This window comes from Ursus arctos, unplaced genomic scaffold (genome assembly GCF_023065955.2).
Source record: "Ursus arctos isolate Adak ecotype North America unplaced genomic scaffold, UrsArc2.0 scaffold_22, whole genome shotgun sequence".
Lineage (NCBI taxonomy): Eukaryota > Metazoa > Chordata > Mammalia > Carnivora > Ursidae > Ursus > Ursus arctos.
In genome coordinates this window covers 7242976-7265055 of record NW_026622897.1, presented here as the reverse complement: position 1 = coordinate 7265055, position 22080 = coordinate 7242976, and the positions used below count along the sequence as shown (strand labels likewise).

The following is a 22080-nucleotide window of genomic DNA, read 5'->3' as shown; positions in this document are numbered from 1 at the left end:
GAAGTCACTCATGGCATGAGACTGTCTTGAGGTTTGTGGTCAAAGGACCACCATCCAAAAAGGGAGAAGGGCAAGGGAACTCCTGAGGTGAGGAAGAGTGAAGAGAGTGTCCCTGGATCTTACACATGGAGGGGATATAGCTCCGTAGCACAGCAGGGAATCTCTGGGTCGGAGAACTCTAATGGGCAGCAGTGACTTGGAGTCTATGATCACTAGGCTCTGTCTTACCAAGGCTAGCAGATATGGGTGTCATTATGTGACATATACAAAGCAGTCAAGCTACAAACGCTAAAAATCTGCTCGTTTGGGTGATTTTTAAAATAATCGGGTGGGTAAAAATGTAAGTTTGGTGCCAGTATACTTTTGAGCTGATGGTCTCAGCCTGCAGTGAAGAAATAAACAACCCAGAGGCCAATACATAGAAGCCATTTTCAGCTAAAATATAAAACTGAGAAGGGACAAGGGGAACATGATAATGTTCCTCACTTGATAAAATTTTAGACTACGCAGGTGAATACATTTGTTAAAACTAAAAACTAAAACCTGAGATTTCTGCATTTCATTGTACACTCATTTTTTAAAATTATAAGTAAATATTGAGCTTTAGTTAATGGTGTTGATGCCAAAGTATTTAAGGAGAAATTACTCCTGTATACAGTTTATACTGAAATGCCAAAAACGGAATGGATTATTAAATAGATAATAGGATATATAGTTGGATAGATATATGATAAAGCGAGGGCAGTAAAATGTTAATGGTAAAATCTAGGTTGGCATATATGTGTGTGTGTGTGTGTTTATTATAAAACTTACGACTTTGCTTTGTGTTTGAAAATTTTCATAATGACACGTAAAAGACCACTGTATAGAGAAAGACTGAAGGACCAATTAGGAAACTATGCCATTGCGTTAAAAAGATACAGAGAGCTTTATATTTCTTGACCAACTTGAAGCTATAATTTTATAGAACTTGATCCTATATTTAATCATTTGACTAAAGATCTGTGGTGTTTGATCTCTTACAGGGAAAGTCCTTCTGCCAGCGTGGATACTTGTACATTTCTCTCCTCATTTGTGTGCTCCAGTAGGACTCTGCTAATTGATGGCCGGGTAGAACTCAAAAGAGGCTTGCAGAGGCAGGAGCGGCATCTTTTCCTGTTCAATGATTTGTTTGTTGTGGCCAAAATCAAGTAAGTTTACTCCCAGTTATCATTATAAAATTGCATTCCCACTAACAAAAATAACCTTTCTATTCAGTGCTTACTGTAAAGAATGTCTGGCCTCTGTTGCCATAACTAATATCTAAAGTGAGTTTTATGGTTTGGTTTTATTTTTGCAGAAAAAATATAGTTTCAATTGTTTATTCATTCAATAAGTGTTCATTTGGGTCCCACTCTGTGCCATGTTCTGAATACATATAGGGGATACAGTACAGAATGTGTTGGGTATGGTCCCTGCTTTTTTGGCACTTTTATTCTAACATGTAGAAGAAATTACAGATTGTGATTTTTGCTATGAAGAAAATTGGGTACAGGGTGAAGTAAAATATAGGATATATGTTAGGTAGAAATAGTCGGGGGGAAAAAAATAATTGAAGTCTGAAAAGCAACCAGCCATTCAGATACTAGGAGGATGAGGATTCCAGGCAGAGGGAAGAGCAGATCCAAAGGTGGTGGGAAAAGCTTGGCCCTTCGAAGGAGCCGCAGGAAAGCCTCTGTAACTGGAGCATAATGAGCAGGAAGAGAATATGAATTGAGGTTGGAGAAATAGACAAGGACCAGGTTATCAGGACCTTGTCAGCAGTATTATCTATTCCCATCTAACGAATTACCCAAAAACCACCATTTATAACTACAAACATCTCATACTCAGGAACACTCATCTCACACTGAGAAATCTCATACTGAGGAATGGCTTTGCTGGTGGTTCTGGCTCACAGGTCCTCACGAGGTTGCAGTCAAGCTGTTGACTGGATTGTAATCTTCTTACAGCTTGACTGAAGCTGGCGAATCTGCCTCCCCGCTCACTCATGTGGACGCTGGCAGGCCTCGGTTCCTCCCTGGCTGTTGGCCAGACCCTGTAGTTCCTCTCCATGTGGGTGTCTCCACAGGGCTGCTCATAACATGGCATTGCTTCCTCCGAAGTGGAAGATCCAAGAGTATGAGATAGAGTGTAGGCAAGCAAGAAAACACCCCAAATAGAAGCCACAGTCCTTCGTAATCTCATTTTGGAGGTGGCATACCGTCATTGCTGACGTATGCTATTGGCCACATAGACCAAACTTAGTGCAGCATGGAAGACAACTATGCAAGGGTGTGAATATCAGGAAGCAAGGATCGTTAGGCACCATCTTGGAGGCCAGGTGTAACAAAGGCTGTGATAAGGAGTTGGGATTTTATTCAAAGGGATTTTAATTAGGGGAGTACTATAATGCAGTTCATATTTTAAGATCTTGTTTCTGGCTCTGATAATGGATTAGAGGGTAGGCATGAGTAGAGAAGCAAGGAGACTGGACAGGAGAATACATATAGTAGTTCTGATGAAACACAATGAGGACTTTATCTGGGGAAGCGGCAGTTAGATGAGGGAGACACACATATTTGGAGTATACTTGAGAGGTAACCAAAAGAATTTACTTTCCACTCAATACTACATGCCCATGCATTTAACACTCCGCCTCGAACATGGTGGTTGCTATTTGCCCCATCCCCCACTTTCATTGTTCGTCAAACCCAATATAATCCAGTGCCATCAAAGAGATTTTTAGTCACTAGAGCATAGTAAATACTTTTTTCTGCTATCCTCACTCGCACACCTAAGTTATACCATGTCATAAGTAAGGCATGGGCACAGCTAAATTCTAATTTCGCAATGCAGGATATTTAGTATGAGTGGGGTTAATAACAGTAGAGACCTCACATTTATTTGGATCTTATTGTATGTTAGGTATTTTTCTGGAGAATTTAACCTGTATAACTGTTCTATTAGGCAGATATTATTTTCTCTTCTTACAGAAGAAATTGATACTCAGAGAAGTTAAGTGACTTCACCAAGATCCCAAAGGTAGTGATTAGTTGAGCCCACATTTGAACATAGGTCCATCTTACTTCAGAGTCTGCTGTCTCTGTTACTTACCCCTTTTCTTATGGATTTCATAGAAAATTCCTCCATAGAAAGTTTTTGTTTGCTTTTATAGCATTATAGTCTTTCTTATGCGATGAGTAAAAGGATCTAACTACTTATGTAAGAAACTGTATAGAATGCTTAGTGAACTATTGATATATTTTTTTTGAAAGTTAGAGGCAAAGATAAAAATAAGAAAATGGTTTCAGAATGTGTTGGGGTTTTTCCTTAGGGAACACTTAACATGAGATTTACCTTCTTAACAAATCTTTAAGTGTACAATCCAGTAGTGTTAACTAATACCACAGTGTTGTATGGCAGATCTCTAGTATGTATTCATCTGGCATGACTTTATGCTTTTATGCTTGTTAACTAGCAACTCCTCATTTTCTCCCTCCCCCAGCCCTTGGCAACCAACATTCCACTCTGATTCTATAACTTTGACTGTTTTAGATACCTCAAATAAGTGGAATCACGCAGTGTTTGTTCTGTGACTGGTGTATTTTGTTAGCATAATGTCCTCCAGGTTAATCCTGGTTATGGCAGATTGAAGGATTTCCATCTTTTTTAAGGCTGAATAATATTCTGTTGTGTGTGTAGACCACATTTTCTTTATCTCATTCATTTGTCCGTGGACATTTAGGTTGTTTCCACACCTTGGCTATTGTAAATAGTTCTGCACTGAACATGAATGTTAGTATCTCTTCAAGATCCTGATTTCAGTTCTTTGATAAATACCCAGAAGTGGGACTTCTAGATCATATAATATTTCTTTTTTTAATTTTTTGAGAAACCTCCGTATTGTTTTCCATAGTGTGGCTGCACCATTTTACATTCCCACCAGTGGTGTACAAGGGCTCCAGTTTCTCCATGTCCTTAACAATATTTGTTGTCTTTTTGGTTTTGGTTTGTTTGCTTTGTTTTTTGGGTTCTTTTTTTTAATAACAGCCATTCTGACAGTGTGAGTCTCAAGTCTTAACAAAATTAGTAAGACTGAAATCTTACCACATATCTTTTCCAGCCACAGTGGAGTGAAACTCAAAATCAGGCAAAGCTTAAAACATGTTTTGAATATAGCTGATGCCTACAATGTAGGTTTGGAAGTAGATTTGATGTTATAAAGAATATATAGAAAGGAAATTCTTTCCCTCCAAGCCTTTGTACTAAGTCCATTTGAAGCTATATGCTATTGATAGAGGAACAAATCATTTTTTAATGTAGATTAGTTGCCATTTCCTTACTTAAAATGTACTAGGTGGGTTCTCTATGCTGGGTATAATGATAAGAGAATGACAGAGATCTTATTACATTTTCCTAACAATCCTCCAAGACAAGAGTTGTTTTAGATAATGAATACTGAGACTCAGGGGGGTTTGTCCAAGGTCATAAAATAGGAATGACTGAGCTGGGGTTTTAATCTAGGCCTTAGTTCCAGTGGCTGGCCCTTTGTGCTGTTCCCCCATTGTGCCCATTATGTGCCTAGTTTTGTGTTCAGCCTGTAGGTAGATAAGCAAACAACAAAAATTTATTTTAATAATCCATTTCCTGGACTTTAGGACCTTAGAGACTCTTTACTTGTAACATATATTCAGTTCTTATGTAGGAAAGTGTTTTCCTTCACCTTTTTTAGATGATGTTTTTTCCTGTCATTATTTCTTTTGTTTTCTTACCTGTTTTGTTTTCTTACCTGTCATTTGTTGTCCTGATTTTTGCTAATGTCTAAGTGGTTTTATGTAACCCATGTAGTGCTTTGCTGAAAAACCTTTTATATAAAGATAGTTTCTTTAGCACTAGAAAATTGCTGTTTTAAATATATGCCAAATCTTTGCCCATCATTTACTTGTAGAGCTGACTTTTTGACTTGCTCCCTTTCTCACATAAGATGTATGCCATTTATTTTCACATACTGCTTTTGAAAGAACTCTGTGTCTACTTAAATGTTTTTATGAATGACAAAATCTATTAACAGTTGATTTAATTCTGTTTTTATTTAAGAGAGTCAGTTCATGAAAGGTTATTTTAAGTACTTTCTACATTTTGGGGGGATATTAAAGTGTGAGTGATCTACGTTAATTTGGGGAGTAGGTGGGAATAATAAGCCCAAGACTCTTGAGATAAAGAGGACATATAGATTTGAAAAGGTAACCATTATTATTGAATACTGCCACCTTGCAAAAATGTTGCCGAGAATTTATCATTATATGGTCATTCTGATAGATAACATTTGATACATTCACAGATCCTTAATAAGAACTTTATGTTTTTTTCCTGAAATAAACAGCAACCCAGAAGAACTAGTCCCTTGTAATACTAAACCTGTGTCTTCCCTGTCACTTCGATGGAGGATTGGGTTGTACCCTTGATCATTAATTTGTTGAAATGTGTGAGTGTTTAATCATGTACTTGGTGAACAAATTTACTACATTAAGTTCGATATTACTTCAGCTTATCTTCAGGCTCCATTTAGAAACTGCTTTCAGTCCGTAGGTTGATGGTATAGAAATAAATTCAAGTGGGATAACTGATTACCAGCTGCCCCATATTTATTTAGTGAAACTAAGTGGATTTTAGTGAGTGAAATAGTGCAAAGGGTTTTTAATTTTTTCCTTTTATTGGCTAAGATATTTTATTCACATTGTGCTGAATGTTGACAGTGTTTACCTAAAATTCTGTTGAGTTTATTGTCCTTCTTTTCCATACTTCATTAGAATAAATATTAGAACTGAATGGGACCTTTGTGACCACTTTTGATATTCAGTAGAAAGCTAAATGAAAAGCTATTTTTCCAATAGAATTATGGCTTTTCATTTTTTAACATAATGTTTAAAAACTTCAAAGTATTTAGAAAGAAGTTAATATTCTGTCAATAACTATTGGAATTTACTGAAAGGAAGTGACTATAGCGACTTTATACCTTCTTAAGCTTCCACTTTCTCATATTTTATTTCCTGAGCAAGTAAGGAAATAATGATGAGTTCTATTTATGTCAATAAGATGAAGAGAAAAAAAGTTCTGATTATTTACTCATTATCAGTAGAATTACCATCAGACACTTGTGGAATACACCATGTCCTCTACTCCAAACATACTTTGTAAAACATCTCCATCTTTGAATGGAGGGAAATCTCCCTAGAATCCTGTGTATTTCAACAGTTCACTGGGATTCCTTCCAGTATAGAGATTAGAACATAGGAAAATAAGGAAATAGATCTCTCATCTTAATAAACCTGTAGTAAGGGACTACATTGTGGAAATAAAGAATTACTTTTTGGGTTGTTATTTTGTGTTTTTTTCAGCCAGTTCACATTAGATTCATACTTTTAAATTTCTATTAAAATGGTCTAATACTACTGGAAATTGAGTGTGAAACATGTGAAGAAACACACTGTGACACCAGGACTAAATATAAAATTTTACTTAATACTGGTTTTAAGTATTTTGAAGCTACTCCATTTATCTTTGTGGACATAAGTGTTTATGAGATTCCTCTCCACCTCCATAGTAAACAGTCTCATCAGAAAGCCTTGTAGGTAAGTACAGAGAGAGAAAAAAGTAAGACTGGGGGCGCCTGCCTGGCTCAGTCAAAAGAGTATCCAACTCTTGATCTCCAGGGTCCAGAATTCAAGCCCCACATTGAGTATAGGGATTACTCAAATAAATAAAACTTTAAAAAAAAAAAAAAAAGCTGAAAGGCGGAAAATAGAAAAGCTGAAGGGAACTTCCATCCAGGTGCTTTATAAGACCAACAATATCCAGGGCTTTTTATAGATACATAGTAGTTAAGAGCATTAAATAAGTTCAGAAGTCAACACTGCTCAAGTTCAGATTCTAGCTGTGCTAGTTAAGCTGTTTGACTTTTGGCAAGTTACTTAGCTAAATCTCTCCATGGCTCCATTTCTTTATCTATAAAGTGAGAATTAAACTAAATAACATGTATAAAGTGTTTACCAGAATGGCTGACAGCCACTTGGAAAGTTCCCAGTAAATATTAGCCAATAGAAGGAAGTGATTGTTTACATGTTTAGATTAACTTCTTATATCAGGAGGTGGATAATCTTGACAATTTACTGATCTAGGGAAAGAATTATTGCAATGACTTTTTTCCAGGGCAATAAATGTGAAAAGTTCCCACCTGGTACCTGAAGTGTCTGATATAGAGAGAAGCCTGCATCAGGAAACACAAACTGTAAAAAGAGAAATGGGAACATGCCTTACTTTCCAAAAGATTTGTCGTTTCAGTTTTATATTACCTAAATAGTCACTATCAAAAAATAAGATTTTTAACAAGAAAATAAAAAGAAATAATTTTATCTTCAATTGAGTCTGTTTCATTTTTAAAAATCTAAAGATTTGTAGCAACAGAATGAAAAATATTGAAATGAAACATAGACATTATGCCACAAAGCTCTTTCCTATTACACTTACATGAAATGTGCCCTATAGGAAGTATAAATGAAGCTTTGAATCGAGACTATCGTTCATGCGTAGTTCCTGTAAGATCCTTTTTCATTTTATAAATCCTACTGAACAGTTCTGGCTTTAAATAGTCCATGAAGGAGTCTTAGGAATACTGCCATTTGAAGTATCTTTGATTTCATGTTAGCTTTTTCTGTTTCCACAAATGGTTCTGAATGGTAGGAAGTATGCAAGTTTCCCTGGGCATTCTCTTTAGCTTTCCTGGTGCCTTCTAACTCACTAACTCTCGGGCCCATTATGAGCATTAAATCTGTGAATTTAGGTCAAGAGATAATCATGGTTTCAATATCAGGTTCTAAGGGAGATTAGGTAGAAATTGCCAAAAAAGCAATTTCATTGCCAACTTAAAGTAAATCACCTTCTTGGCCTTTGGAGATAAATATTAAGTGTGTTAACTCCACTTAGGTATAGTACTTCCTACTTCTTTTTTTCCCCCCCCAGTTTCGGTTAGGGTCTGTTTTAGGCTATAGTTTTTAAATTTTAGTCAGAATATAAGGGAAAATGATATGAATGGAAATTTAAACTTCGCTTGTAAAGACTAGAAAATATTATAATCATTCAGTTGGAAATACATTGAAAATTCCTCTAATTAATTCCAGATAATATTTTTAAGTACATCTATCTCTCCTAAAGTGAAAATTTTATAAACATTTTCATAAATAGTGTGTACTTTTATCTTTTGTTCAGCCACTCAAATTTTTTTGTAAGCAAATTATAAATAATAAGCGCATTTTTTAGAATAGCAGTAAATTTAAAACCAGATTTTTGATCCAAATGCAATGCTCAACATAGAAAAATAAAGTAGGCAGTTCATGGCCATTTGCTGCCCATAAACACAAGCATGAGGACTAATACACCAAATGTTTCAAAGGCCGTTTCAGACCAAAGGTAACCAACCAGCTCACAGTTTCCTATGGTATGCACTGAAGTTACAAACAATGAATAAGACATTCTTTGCCTATGATTATTGAAAACTGTCATCTTATCACATGTACAGAAGCTCTCATAAAATTTAAGAAACAAAATAACAAGAAGTCTTGTCTGGTTTTTATCTTTCTAGATATAACAACAACTTTAAGATAAAAAATAAGATAAAATTAAGTGACATGTGGACAGCAAGTTGTGTGGATGAAGTGGGAGAAGGCAACACCAATGCCTTGAAATCCTTTGTGTTGGGCTGGCCCACAGTGAACTTTGTGGCCACTTTCAGGTAAGAACCATAGCTTCTCCTGTATTGACATATTCAATAAACTCAACTAGGTAATTTCTAGGATGGAAAGAAAAGTGTTAATCAAATTTTGTTCTGATTTTTTTAAGGAAAATATTTTATTCTGATTGAGTTATTCTGAAGTCAGTAACATCTTTTGACATACCCTGAATAAAGACACTTGTAGGCCTTATTTCTCCCCAAGAGCTTCTTATTAAAGTCTGGAGAGTGCTGGTAAATATTGAGAACCTTGGAGTTGTTTATCTTGGTTTGACCAGTAATTTTTAAAGGGGCTCTACTGAAGCACCTAGGGCCTGTGGAAGAGGAAGCAGTGGTCAGAGTTCTGGGGCCACCACACTCCAGCCTCCCCTTCCCTGGTGTTCAGATACTGTTTTACATAGTGAGCTTTCAAATTGGTCTTTTCAACCCTCTGAAATAGAATTTTACTGAAAAATTTTATAAAACAGTCCAATTAAGTTTGAATAACTGTTTTATACTCCCAAATTTTCTTTTTTTAAGATTTTTTCTTTATTTGAGAGAGAGAGCAAGTGGAGGGGGTAGCAGAGAGAGAGAGAGAGAGACTCCCAAGCAGACTCCCTGCTGAGCGTAGACACCCCCCCCCCAGTGTGGGGCTCCATCCTACGACCCTGAGGTCATGACCTGAGCCGAAATCAAGAGTCAGACACTTAACCAACGGAGCCACCGAGGTGCCCCTATACTCCCAAATTTTCTAAAGAAATAGTTTTTAATTATAGAAATAAAGTTAATGCCATAAAATAATGGGGTGCCTGAACTGAACATCAGGTTCTGATTTGGCATGGAGATGTGACCATCAAAAGCAAATTTATGCCTCAGGAAGTGAAAGTTAGTTTCCTAAGACTCACCCCTTGACTGGGATACAGTTGGAGAATATATAAACAGAGATTCTCTGTACTCTTATCCTGAACATGCTAAATTGGCACTTCTCAAGTCAGGGTGAGCATATCAAAATTCACACTTGTGATTTTGAACAGCTGCACGCTCAAGTCCAGTGTTTGTTTTACACTTAAAGAGTTAGAGTTCACATGCACATGATTTTCTTTCAGTTTCTTCCCTCCCCACTACCACCAGACACCTCAGACATCATTCTAAAGCCAGATAACTAAAATTTTCCAAGTTGTTAATCTTCTAATAAAAACAGGCATGTCATTAAATTCTATTATGCATTATTGGCCTACTACAAGATTTTAAGAACTTACTTGGAAGAAATATATGTTTGTATCATTCTCTGCATATCTTGTTTTCCATGACATATTTCTCTAGATATTATCATTTTCTGTTGCATGACCTCCTTGGAGTTATAGGTAAAAGGAAGTAATACCTAGTAAGGGGCAAAACTACATTATGTCTTTTTTTTTTTTTTTAAGAGGGAGAATGGCAGGAGGGGCAGTGTGGAGAGGGAAAGAGAGAATCCTCAAGCAGACTCCCCATTGAGTGTGGAGCCTGATGCAGGGCTCGATCTCACAACCCTGAGATCATGACATGAGCTGAAATCAGGAGTCAGATGCTTAACCACCTGAGCCACTGGAGGTGGCCCATACATGATGTCTTTAATTCAAACGTTTCCATGAAACTTGTTTTAAGAAGTGAAAATGTGGAAACAAGTTTTACACACATTGTATTCTTCAAGAAGTTTAGTACTTTAACCAAATGATTAAGGTTAATTAACATCACTTATGATGCCATGTAGCCTTTGATAGAATGTGATGAGAAGAGCAATTCACCTTTGTGTTATTCCACCTCAAAACCCATAGCCCCAGTACAAACATGAGAGAAACTTCAAACAAGCCAAACTGAGGAATATTCTATTGGTTAAACTGACCAGCACTTCTCCAGATTATCACGGTTAAAAAAAACAGAAAACAAAATAGGAAAAGACATAGAAACTGTCCTAGAACAGTCACTAAGGAGACATGACAAAAAAATGCAATCTGTTATCCTGGGTTGGGTCCTAGAACAGAAAAAGGACATTAATAGAAAAACTGGCAAAATCTGAAGAGTCACAAACGTGGTTAATAGTAACGTACCAATATTGGTTTCTTAGTTTGACAAGTGTGCCATTGTAAGAGGATAACTTTAGGAAACTGAAAAGTCAAAGGTATCCAAGGACTCCCTGTATATCTTAGCAACTTTCCTGAAAGTCTAAACTTATTTCAAAATTAAAAGATTTTTTTAAGAAAAAAAGCTGTTGAAGAGTTCTGGCCCTGGTATGGCAGAGTGAGGTCTTAACAGACTGACCACCCTACAGATAACAACTGTAAACTCTGAGCAAAATACAAACAACAACCACCACCACCTAAAGGTTCTCCAAAGTGAACACGAGTTGGCAGATTTTGGAGAGGAATTGAAACTTGGAAGGAGGCACCAGCATGGGGTGAGTTTCCTGTGTTTAAGGCATTGGCCCGAGGGCAGGCTACAGTCATATCATGGTGCAGGGCAACTAAACCAACAGAAACCCCCAGTCTTTCTGGCCAAACAACCAGAGAACAGAATCTGAGTCAGCCACAGCTACAAGAAAGTGAGGGAGGAAATCTCAAAAAGGAGAGTATCAAAGGAGGGAAACCCCAGATTTGGTATACAGATTCTACCCGAGTGTCTGACTGATTGCTGACATGCATGGAGCAGACTCAAAGCAACTTGACTAAGGCTAAAAGAATTGTACCAAGGTGCTGTTGAGTCTAATCAAGGTAGTTCTGTTGATGACAAAAACATCAACACTGCAAATATAACAGCACTCAGTCTCCAAAACAAAATATTCATTATGTCCAGAATACAATCTAAAATTTCTTCACATACAAAGAACCAGAAAAGATAATCAATAGAGGCCAATCCTGAAATGATCCATTTTGGAATTACCAGAAAAGAACTTTAAACCAACTTTTATAATTATGCTCACTAGGTAAAAGGAAAAGCCAGCTGAAATGAATGAAAAGATTTCTCAGCAGAGAAGTAGAAAATATAAAAAAGAGCCAAATGAAAATTTTAGAACTGAAAACTACAATATCTTAAATTTTATATATGTATCCCCTATGTAGCCTTAGTTGCAGAATAGAAATGAAAGAGGAAAGAGTCAGTGAATTTGAAGATACATCAATACAAATTGTCCATTCTGAAGAATAGAGAAAACAGACATTTTTTTAAAATTTATATACTTTTCTATTTATTTGAGAGAAAGAGAGACAGAGGAGGAGAGAGAGAGAGAGATAATCTTAAGCAGGTTCCACACCCAGCATGGAGCGAATGCAGGGCTTGATCTCACGACCCTGAGACCTGGGCCAAAATTAAGGGTCAGATGCTTAACTGACTAAGCCACCCAGGCACCCCTAAAACAGACATTTTTTAATTTAAAATGCATCGGAGATTTGTTAGAAAATACCAAAAGATACAATGTACATGTAACTGGAACTCCAGAAGAGGAGAGAGAGGGAATAGGACAGAATATTTGAAGAAATAATAGTTTAGAAATCTCCCAAGCCTAGTGAAAGATACAAATGTACAGATTTAGTAAGCTCAGTGAACCCCAAACAGGAATATGAAGAATATTTCATCTAGTCATGTTATAGACGAACTGCTATAAACCAAAGATGAGAGCAAATCTTCTAAGCAGCCAGAGAAAAACAACACATTATATATAGGGGAACAATAAGGTGCCTCACTGGCTTTTTCATCAGAAACTATGGCAATTTCAGAAGACTGGAATGGCATCTTTAAAGTGTTGAAAGAAAAAACTTTCAACCTAGAAAACTATATCCAACAAAAATATCCTTCAAAAATGAAAGCGAGATAAAGATTTTTTTAAACTCTAAGAATTTATTCCAGCAGAACTTTGCTAAAAAAAAACAAAACAAAAAACACACAGACAGAAGTTTTTCAACCTGAAGCGAAATTATATCAGAGGGAAGCTTGAACCTTAAGGAATGGTTGAAGAACATCAGAAATGGTATATATCCATCAATATTAAGAAAAATCTAGGTCATGATCAGTTTAAAATGCCATCAGACTAGCAGCTCAAGAAGCGGGTTCTCCTTGCCAGTCACTGTAATATCTATAAAGAAACCAAGAATGTAAAGACTAATAGCTTTGAAATCTGAGACTGACAACTGCCAGAATCAGTGAGGAATTCCCAATTGTGTCAAGTTAGAGGAAGAGCAAATAATAAATATGAACTTTTCGTGCTTTCCCTTAGGCCATGCAGTAGATCATCACATCTCAACAATGGCCAGAAGGAGCTCTTGTACCCTGATTCTCAAACCTATATCTGCCTGAAGAGCAGGCACTGAACCTTGATGTTACAGATAACAGCACAGTAAAATGAGAGCATTGTTCAAATATGCAGGAAGTACCGAAATCTGACAAGGACCTGTCTATAAGAGGACTCAGAACAATGATATTTTAACTTAAGTACCTAGTATGAATCTTTGTCTACAAACTCAGGAAGGCAAGAAAAGCCTGTTTATTTATAGATCGAATGAAAACCCACCTTGAGCCTCCATTGTGCCAGCAGATTTCTGTGATGTCTTCCAAACAGGTGAAAGATTCTGACCTTTAGCCTGTTGTGGTCACATCTTTTTCTGTGTCCTTTAGGTTCTGAGATACTCTCTGATTCCTGCCCTATGTGGGGTGCAGGTATTGTTGCTGATATAAAAACTCAGGAACAGGCCTCCCTGGTTGCTGCTTACAGTCATTTCCTGTGGGGTCTTTCTCTTTCCTGAGGCATCTCAGCCGAGTAACATATGGTTCCCTGTTCACTCTCAGCGGTAACAGACTCCATCCCCTCCCAAATTTGAGGGTCTCTTTCCAACCTGCCTTGCCTTTTCTCTTTCTCTAAGATATCCTGCTTTGTCCTCTTCCTGCTCTTACCAGATAAGCTTAGGTATTGATAAAACTCTGAGATCACCTTGATTTTGCAGTACTTTTGTTTTTAGTTTGGTAAAAAGGCCTTAAGAATCACTAAAGAGAAGTTCTGGATTCTTCTTGCACAGAGTAGGAGAAAGGGGAGAACACAAGAAGACTACATAAATCAATCTCAATGAGTTAGCCTGACACACTTCATAAATTGTTTATTTTTGAAGTACCACGTGCTGTATATTCAAACAATGGAACACTGTACAGCAATGAGAATGAACAATCTAAAACCACATGCAGTAATATAGATAAGTCTCATAAACGTAGTGTTGAATGAAAGAAGGCAGACACAGAATTGTACATACTATCTGGTTACATTTATAATAAAGAAAATGTAACTCTACTGTTCTGTTAGAAGTCAGAATAGTGGGAACTCGTGCCTGAAAAGGAGCATAAGCAGTCCTCCCGAGGTGATCTTCTATTTCATAATATGAGTTGTAGTCATGCGGGTGTGTTCAGTTTGTGGAAAATGTTCAAGCTGTGCACTTAAGCGTTACACAGTTTTTTCTGTGTATCTTCCATGTCAATAAAGAGTTAAAAAAATACTAAGTGTTTTAAAGGGGCAATTTTCTTTAGCTGCTTTGAAAAAGGTTCACAGGTTCAAAGAAAACTCACCTATTTTTCAACACAGTTTTTTCCTAAATAAATCCAAGATTTGACACAAATGAACCTAGAAAATTTTCTGTTTAGGAAGGGTGAATACATTAAGAGTTTGTAAGGAGCTATGGGAGATGAAAATTGGATGGTTGGTAAAAGAGATATAGTGTACTTTCTGATGCCCAATCCTGGGAGTTGTGTATGGAGAGAATTGCTAAGCAACAGACTTAGAAACAAATTATAAATACTTGTTGAGTGTATTTTTCTGGAACAAGAAAATAACAAGGGTTTCCAACTTTGTTAAGATTAGAAATATGGTTCAAAAGCTAGTAACAAGACCATCCGTAGAGAAATAAGCGCTGAATTATTTTCAAGTTTAAGAATTAAATGTAGCAGTAACTTCAGAAAAATTATTAAGAGTGATTTAGTTGTAAATGAGCTGATCTTAGAAGATTGTAGTAATTAAGAATAGGTTTTCTATGAACTAATTAACTAAATTAAAATCCTGCTATATGTAGAAATAGTTCTTTTCCCGACAGAAAACTGGTTTCTGGGCCAAGATATTTCCATCAATATGCCAAATTTCTCTTTAATCTCAAATTGAGCATACTTTCTGTTTGTATGGCATTTAAAGCTACAAAAACACTCTGAGACAATTAGCCCAGTTTTACAGATGTGGAAACAAGCTTGGAGATGTGAAGTGATTCACTCATGATCAGATAGCTTGCATATGTTTTTGAAAACCAGGTGTTTAGATTCCGGATCAAATACTCGTTCCACCGTAAGAGTTATGCTTGTAAAAGAGCCATAAAGTAAGAAAACGGCCCTGTCTTGGATCGATTCAGGAGGTTTTAATAGAACTCTACTTGACCACATAGTGTTTCCTGATGGGGATTTTCTACCTGCAGATTCTTCAGAGCGCCGTTATGCCAGAGTTGCCGTACTGGGCAGCTCCCTCAGTATCAGGCTGTGGATATTTTGTCTGGATTGACGGTCTCAGATATGTTAGCATAAATGTGTAATGTGTTTAATTTTTCTCTCCTATTTTCTTTGATTGCAGTTCTCCAGAACAAAAGGACAAATGGCTCTCTCTCCTTCAGAGGTATTTTTTTCAGTATAACATATTCTTAATCTTCACCCTGTAGTTAAAAGAATTAAATTCTTCTATGCAGAGATGTGCCCCAAACTATTCCCCTTTTCCTTAGCAGAAATTACTCATATATCCTCAAAATAAACTATTGTTTGAACTGTACACTAGCTACTACTTCCTGAAAACAGTGTTCTCTTCATTACATGTATACCTTACTTTCTAGGAAGGAGAACACTGAGGTCTGGTTAGATAATTCTAGACAGAAATGAGTCAATAATCTCTCCCATTTCCACATCTCCAACCTACCATTTGGAGCAAATGGTTTCCTCAGAGCATCTATTAAGTTTCCATATATGGGAGGTTTTCTGCCAAGCACCTCAAAAATTGATTATTATCCTCACCTTTGAGCATACAGGATAAATGGTCAATTTAGGTTTCTCTCTAATTTCCACAACCCTTCCCTCCTTCCTCCCCTTACTACCTTCCTAAGGGAAGACTTACACTCTACCAGAGAGCTAAATGAGAAGTCAAAGCCCACTGTCTTGGTTTGGTGTAGTCAAGTATGACATATGCTCCTGCACTTCTCCGTAAGACCTGGGCCTGTCCAGGGAAGGTAGGAAAGCTTGGAAGATAAAACACCACCCTGAGGTGCCTAAACCTGACTGCGCTTCTCCATCCTCACTTGAAATAGATCTCCCATTCATTTCCATGCCCATACCTAATGTCCTGAGAATTTTTTTTAGTTCTCTTCCAACCCATAGTGTAATCAGACTTTGCTGAGTCTTTCCATCTGTCTTTTAAAACATAGCATATAAGTATATTGAAAATATTAGCAAAATAGATTGATTTTAAAATAAGCCATTAGTGAAATCCATCTGACTCGGTGCTGTTTTGGGTTGTTGTTGCATTTGATTAGATACATCAATCTAGAGAAAGAGAAGGACTACCCGAAGAGCATTCCCCTCAAAATCTTCGCCAAGGACATTGGGAATTGTGCCTATGTAAGTGTTTCTAAGCCAGAAAATTAAATTCCAAGTCCCTGCATAAAGCAGAGCACCATGGATGAAAAGAGACAGGCAGGCAGGCAGACAGACAGACTGTGGATGTGCTGTGGAAGGCAGGCATTTAGAAATACCGTTGTGGGAAAATGCATTTTCCTGGGTCTATGTATGTCTTTGTATATGTGAAAAGTAAATCCTAGAGAAAATGAAGCAAGAGAAATTCACATTAACTACAGTATTTCATATTTACACTTGGAAAGAATACTGCTTGTCAGATGTCTCTTTCCTCCCTCTGGCATTAATGTTTCTCTGGATCCTTTCAATAGCAGCTGCAGAGGCTTGTAGTAAAGCCATTTTCACAAGGATAGATTTCCTATTAGTATTAAGCAATCTTTTCCAACTTGTCACTTCTTAAGTAGAAGGTGGTTTTAGATAGTTCTTCATTCTCTGAATTTTTAGGGTTTGAATCCCTTGGGTTAGTAAATGGATGAGCTAGGAGAGATGACGTTTTTAAGGGACAGCATGTTTCTACCTCACAGTTTTTATCATATTGGTCAAATAAAAATTAAGCCTATTTAGCCCTAGTTATTAAGTAAAATTTGATGACAGCAAATATAGAATAAATGCGAAAATGTTATCAATGATGAACAAAATGGAAACTTATGGATATTTTTATGATACTATGCATTGCCATACCTCACAACAGCTCTGGATCACACTGGAAAAAGATCTAGTACAAAACAGTTACGTTTTGGCCAAAAGCAAAGTTATGCAAATGTTCTGGCATCAGTGCCAGATGTCACTGCTTGAGGGAAATACTCAAATTTTTATGGTGTGAAACTGCAGAGATCTGTAGCAAAGCAGCAAAAAACAAACAAACAAAAACCCACCTCTGTTTTTCTGCCAGCTCTGATTCAGTTGTTGTGGCGGTTGGTTATAATTAGCATTTTCATGGAAAATCCCTTGAATTTTTTAAAACATTTTCATTGTATGGAAAGTGTGTGCTTGAGGAAGGACCAGAGTTCATTCTCTTTGGAAGAGAAGACAAGGGATATGGTCAGGTTGGGTGCTCCGTTTTTATCACAAGTACCCTGGTTAACTCAAAGATGATGCAACACACTGTGCTTGGCTCTCTGACGTTGCATCGTGACAAGAGCCTCCTTTCAGGGAGCCCTGCTTCCAGAAAGATTGATTCCCCCCAAAATAGGAAAGTATGTATGGAAAGCATTCTTTATCCTTGGCCTTTAGTTATACACAGCCTGTCAGTGAATTCTGCTAACGTGGAAAAAAAGCCACATTCTCATTTTTGTCTGTTTATTTTATTTGTTTACTAGCCAAAGAGGACTATCTGCTGAAATTCAGTTTTGTCTGCCAGAAAGGCATGCAAGGAAAAACACACACCTATAATTACTGTTTTGAATGAATGTGTCTAATATTAAGAAAAATCATTATCTTAGAAATCAGGTACATTAGGAGATACTATTAGTATTACAGGAAAGATTCTTCATCTTACAAAAGGCTTCATAAGAGAATTTCTTTAAAATTTAATTTAAGGATACGTTTTCAGACTTAAAAAAAAAAAGCAGTTGTTTTTCATAAAACTATATCTCAAGTTAAAGCCCAGTGTATAAGACATCTATGCCACTCTGGTAGAAGACAGACACTGGGGTGGGTGCTCTAAGCCCTGCCTTTTGGCTTCTGAGAGACTTTTGCGTAATCTTTGGAGCACAAGAAGCACAATTTGAAATCAATTAGCAAACAACTTTAAGAGGCAATTTGTCATGTCAAATAATCAGCTCACAGAGGTAAAAAAATACTATAATGGAAAGATAAGTGGTGAATTGTCAGTGGATTTCACTTAGCATTATTCTTTTTCATTTTTGTTTTTATATCATTTTGGTTTTACCTATACTACTTATTTATACCATTTAAGCCCTATAAGGGACACAGCCCTAATTGCTGATTCATCTGATAATTATAATATGTAAAACCCATGTGCATAGTAAATATTTTTTTGAGCATAACATTGTCTTACATTTCAATGTCTTAGAATTCAGTGAACTCTATATAGATATCTCAAAATCTTGTTAATCTCTTTTCTGTTTATAGCAAAATATTTTTAAGCAGTAATTTCTAAATGTAGTTTAGCACAGATATATCAGAGATCACCTCTTCAGTAGCAGAGTTGGCAACAGAATTGAGCTTTCTAAAATTCTGTCCTGTTTGCCAGACTCATGGTTTTAAGGTGTCTGCAGATTTCAACACTGAAAATCTCAGTAGCCACAGGGTTCGGCATAGTGCTCAATAATAGTGGTTTTTAAAAATTCAAAACTTTAAATGTCTTTTTGTAGCCAGTTTTTATTCTGATTTTACCTCAACTTCTTAACATGAAAGTAAATGACTGTGAAACCCACGCTGTGAAAACAGTACTCAGGAAGAAGGAGAACTTTCTCTCCCTTTTTTCTCACACTTTGCATTACGGAAATACAGTTACGGAGATGATTCAGTGCACCAACTGCACTAGGTTTTTGTCGGGGATGGGGATCGGAAGGGTAGTCCATGTACTCTCTCTCAGATGTAGTTAATCTTTTTCTTTCTTGCTGAAGGTCTTATATTTTGTGAGCTACATATTCTTTATATTAAGAGAAATAGATGTTTTATCAAAAGGCATAAGATGTAATGGAATGAAAGTAAATTATTGTCAAGCGTTTGTTGTTCTACTTAAGTCATATGCTTTATGCTGTTAATACTTGAAATCAAAATTTGCCTTTGGGTAATCATCTCATAATAGTTATTTACTCACCTGATTTAATACCCTTTATGTATAACTGTATTTCTTATTTCTTTTTTTTCTGCAGTCGAAAACTATAACAGTAACGAATTCAGATACAGCAAATGAAGTTATCAACATGTCACTACCAATGCTAGGGATAACTGTAAGTTACTCTACTAGATAGTCTTCATTAAAAACAAACTTTGATACTTTAGAGCCATATAAATGTTATCCCTCTCATCATAAGACACCTGATTACTAGCGACACCAAATTCATGTTTTATTCCCAAAAATGGAGAAAATAAGGACAGTAAAGCTTTAGTATTAGACACTACTCTTCGACTGACATTGTAAGACCTAAGTAAACTGGAAACCATAATAAGATAAGGCTATAATTTTAGAGTGATGATAATATGTATTTTTATTGTATATGCTATATGCATATACAGGTGGGGAGGGTTCTTGGTATAAGATTCTAATGAGAAAGTTCTAACCTCCTTCCCACTTGTCACTCAATGGCTATTCTTTCCCTGTCTCCTTTTCTGATTCTTCTCCTTTACCTAATTATTCTCCTATTATCCCAAGAGTCCATCAGTCTCAGGATGATGAATTCTGAAGGATTTGCTCTGTAGTAGAATTTATACATGAAGAACGCAGAGCTAGAATCCATATTCACTGGCTGTTGATCCAAAAGATGAGATGGCTGGTACCTCTAATGAATTGGCAAATTAAAAAACAAGCTTTGAATTAGATCATGGAGTTAAAGAGCTTTAGTGTGCATACCACATGTTCCCCCATTTTGCATTTAGTTTCTGCTTCTTTCTGTTTTGTGGGGCAAAGGTAAGTTTTTGAAATTTTATTAATGGAGGAGATTGGCATGTTTGAGGATGAGATAGGGAGAACATAGGAAAGTTCTCCTTGTCTCCTCCCTACCAGTATATAAACGCCACACGGTGGGTCTTGTATTAAAAGGAATGACTTTCAGAAGGTTGGAAACTAAAGGAAGCACTTGAATAACACCATTTCTTGAGTCAGATTCTCTATAAATATGAAAGCACAGTGTTACTATGATGTAACATGTCATATGTTTTAGATATGCCGTAGTCTGATAAGTTATATTTAGATTTACTTATACACAGTGCTATCGTAAGCCCTTAAGCACTCAGAGAAATCAGACTTTAGGTAAGAAATCTGATTTTTTTTTAAATATGATTTAAGTTAAATTTAATAATATATTTAAGATATAATTAGATTTATATACACTGGGTAAAACAGGCACTTCTGCATTGATTTCTAAGCTTATGTGTTTATGTCTTGGAAGAGAGTGAGTAGTTTAAGGGAAAGGGAGATTAATTAATGACAAAACTCATTTTATTTATGCATTTCCTTTGAAAAAAGTGATCCATCTCCTGAGACCAAAAATACTTCTATTCATTTTAAGAATTGAGGCTATTTGTTCTATTCTAAGGGATTATTGCAATGTTTTCAGACAGTACCAAAAAAGAAAAGAAAAGAAAAGAAAAGAAAAGAAAAAGGAAAGAGAGAGAAAGAAAGAAAGAAAGAAAGAAAGAAAGAAAGAAAGAAAGAAAGAAAGAAAAAGAAAGAAAGAAAAAGGATTCTCATTAGGTGCTTGCTTTCCCCATTTGCAGTAAAATGTTTTGAGTAGAGGATGGGGAGGGAAGTGACAAACAGAGTAGGGGAGGAAGCCAGAGACTATTCTCCACAGCTAGGACCTTCCATTATAAGATCAGGACCATGATTTTTAATCAAAAACTAAAGGTAAGAATATTGAATATTGCCATATTGCCCATCTCGTCTAGCCTCATTTAAAACAATTTTACTTTATCTTCTCCTAGAGGATGCAGCAAAGTCTACATAATTTAGTATTATTTCTTTCAAGTAAGATTTTTAGTATTGCTGGGCTATAATTCTGCTAGTGAACAATTTCATTGTTTTCTATGACTGGGCCTATTCTCTAGACAGAATTCTTGTCCTTTCTGTGCCCAGGACTGGACTTGCCCAAAATAAAACCAGTGTAGACTGTGCCAGCTACCTATCTCCTCAGAGCCTCTTGGTCATTCTCCTTCTGCTCAGAAATAGCTGAGCTAATAATCAGCCTCTGAGATTTTACGTTTTCATCACTGACACAGTAGTATTTTTGGCTTTCTGGATAACAAGAATGTCTTTGCAGGGGCTTGTTGGGGATTAAGTCCAGTATTCTCTGAGAAGTCCAGAGGCATAGCAGAAGTCAGGATTCTAAAGAAGAGATTAACCTTGTAGAAAACTAGGACATTTCTTTTTGCTTTGTAAAGAGACCTATAATTTTACATTCTGCGGTCTACCCATAATTGTGAGGGCCTGCTTCCATTGTGGTCTGTGGATCCCTTGTCATCACTAGGGAAAAAGGGCAGGACTCCTGAGTCCTCTGCTAAGGATGAGACAGGGGAAGATAGGTTGTAGCAATTAGCATTGCCATCTTCAAAAACTGTATCCACCCCCATGAACCTGAATAGCATTTATATCATCTCCACTTTTTTCAAAACATAAAAATGCCCCCCCAAAAAATGTGTCCTTATTCAATTACCAAACATGAAAGAATTATTATTACTTCTTTTATCCCCAAGGGCTCTGAGAGAGATTACCAGTTATGGGTTAATTCTGGCAAAGAAGAAGCACCATACCCACTTATTGGTAAGTTTCTTCAAAAATCTAAGATGAGATTGTGTTTTAATTATGATTCTAAATGTCTCAGAAAATTGGTCATGTGGTCTTAAATGTAAGCACCATCAACTATTAATCTCGTATATCTATTTATTCATTCGATACTTAACCTATCAACCATTTCCTAAGTGTTAGGCAAATAGTCAAG

The 22080-nt window shown here is 36.4% G+C and overlaps 1 protein-coding gene across 3 annotated transcripts in view; it reads left to right on the top strand.

Annotated features, from left to right (window-relative positions):
• The window catches only part of ARHGAP20 (Rho GTPase activating protein 20), a 133311-nt gene that overhangs the window by 74107 nt on the left and 37124 nt on the right, over positions 1–22080 (top strand). For all 3 annotated transcript variants that reach the window (XM_026505797.4, XM_057316697.1, XM_057316698.1), the window contains 6 exons: positions 1026–1190; positions 8660–8809; positions 15408–15449; positions 16354–16438; positions 19297–19374; positions 21836–21902. In XM_026505797.4, the coding sequence (XP_026361582.1) occupies positions 1026–1190; positions 8660–8809; positions 15408–15449; positions 16354–16438; positions 19297–19374; positions 21836–21902 (587 nt within the window). The remainder of the gene's footprint in view (positions 1–1025; positions 1191–8659; positions 8810–15407; positions 15450–16353; positions 16439–19296; positions 19375–21835; positions 21903–22080) is intronic.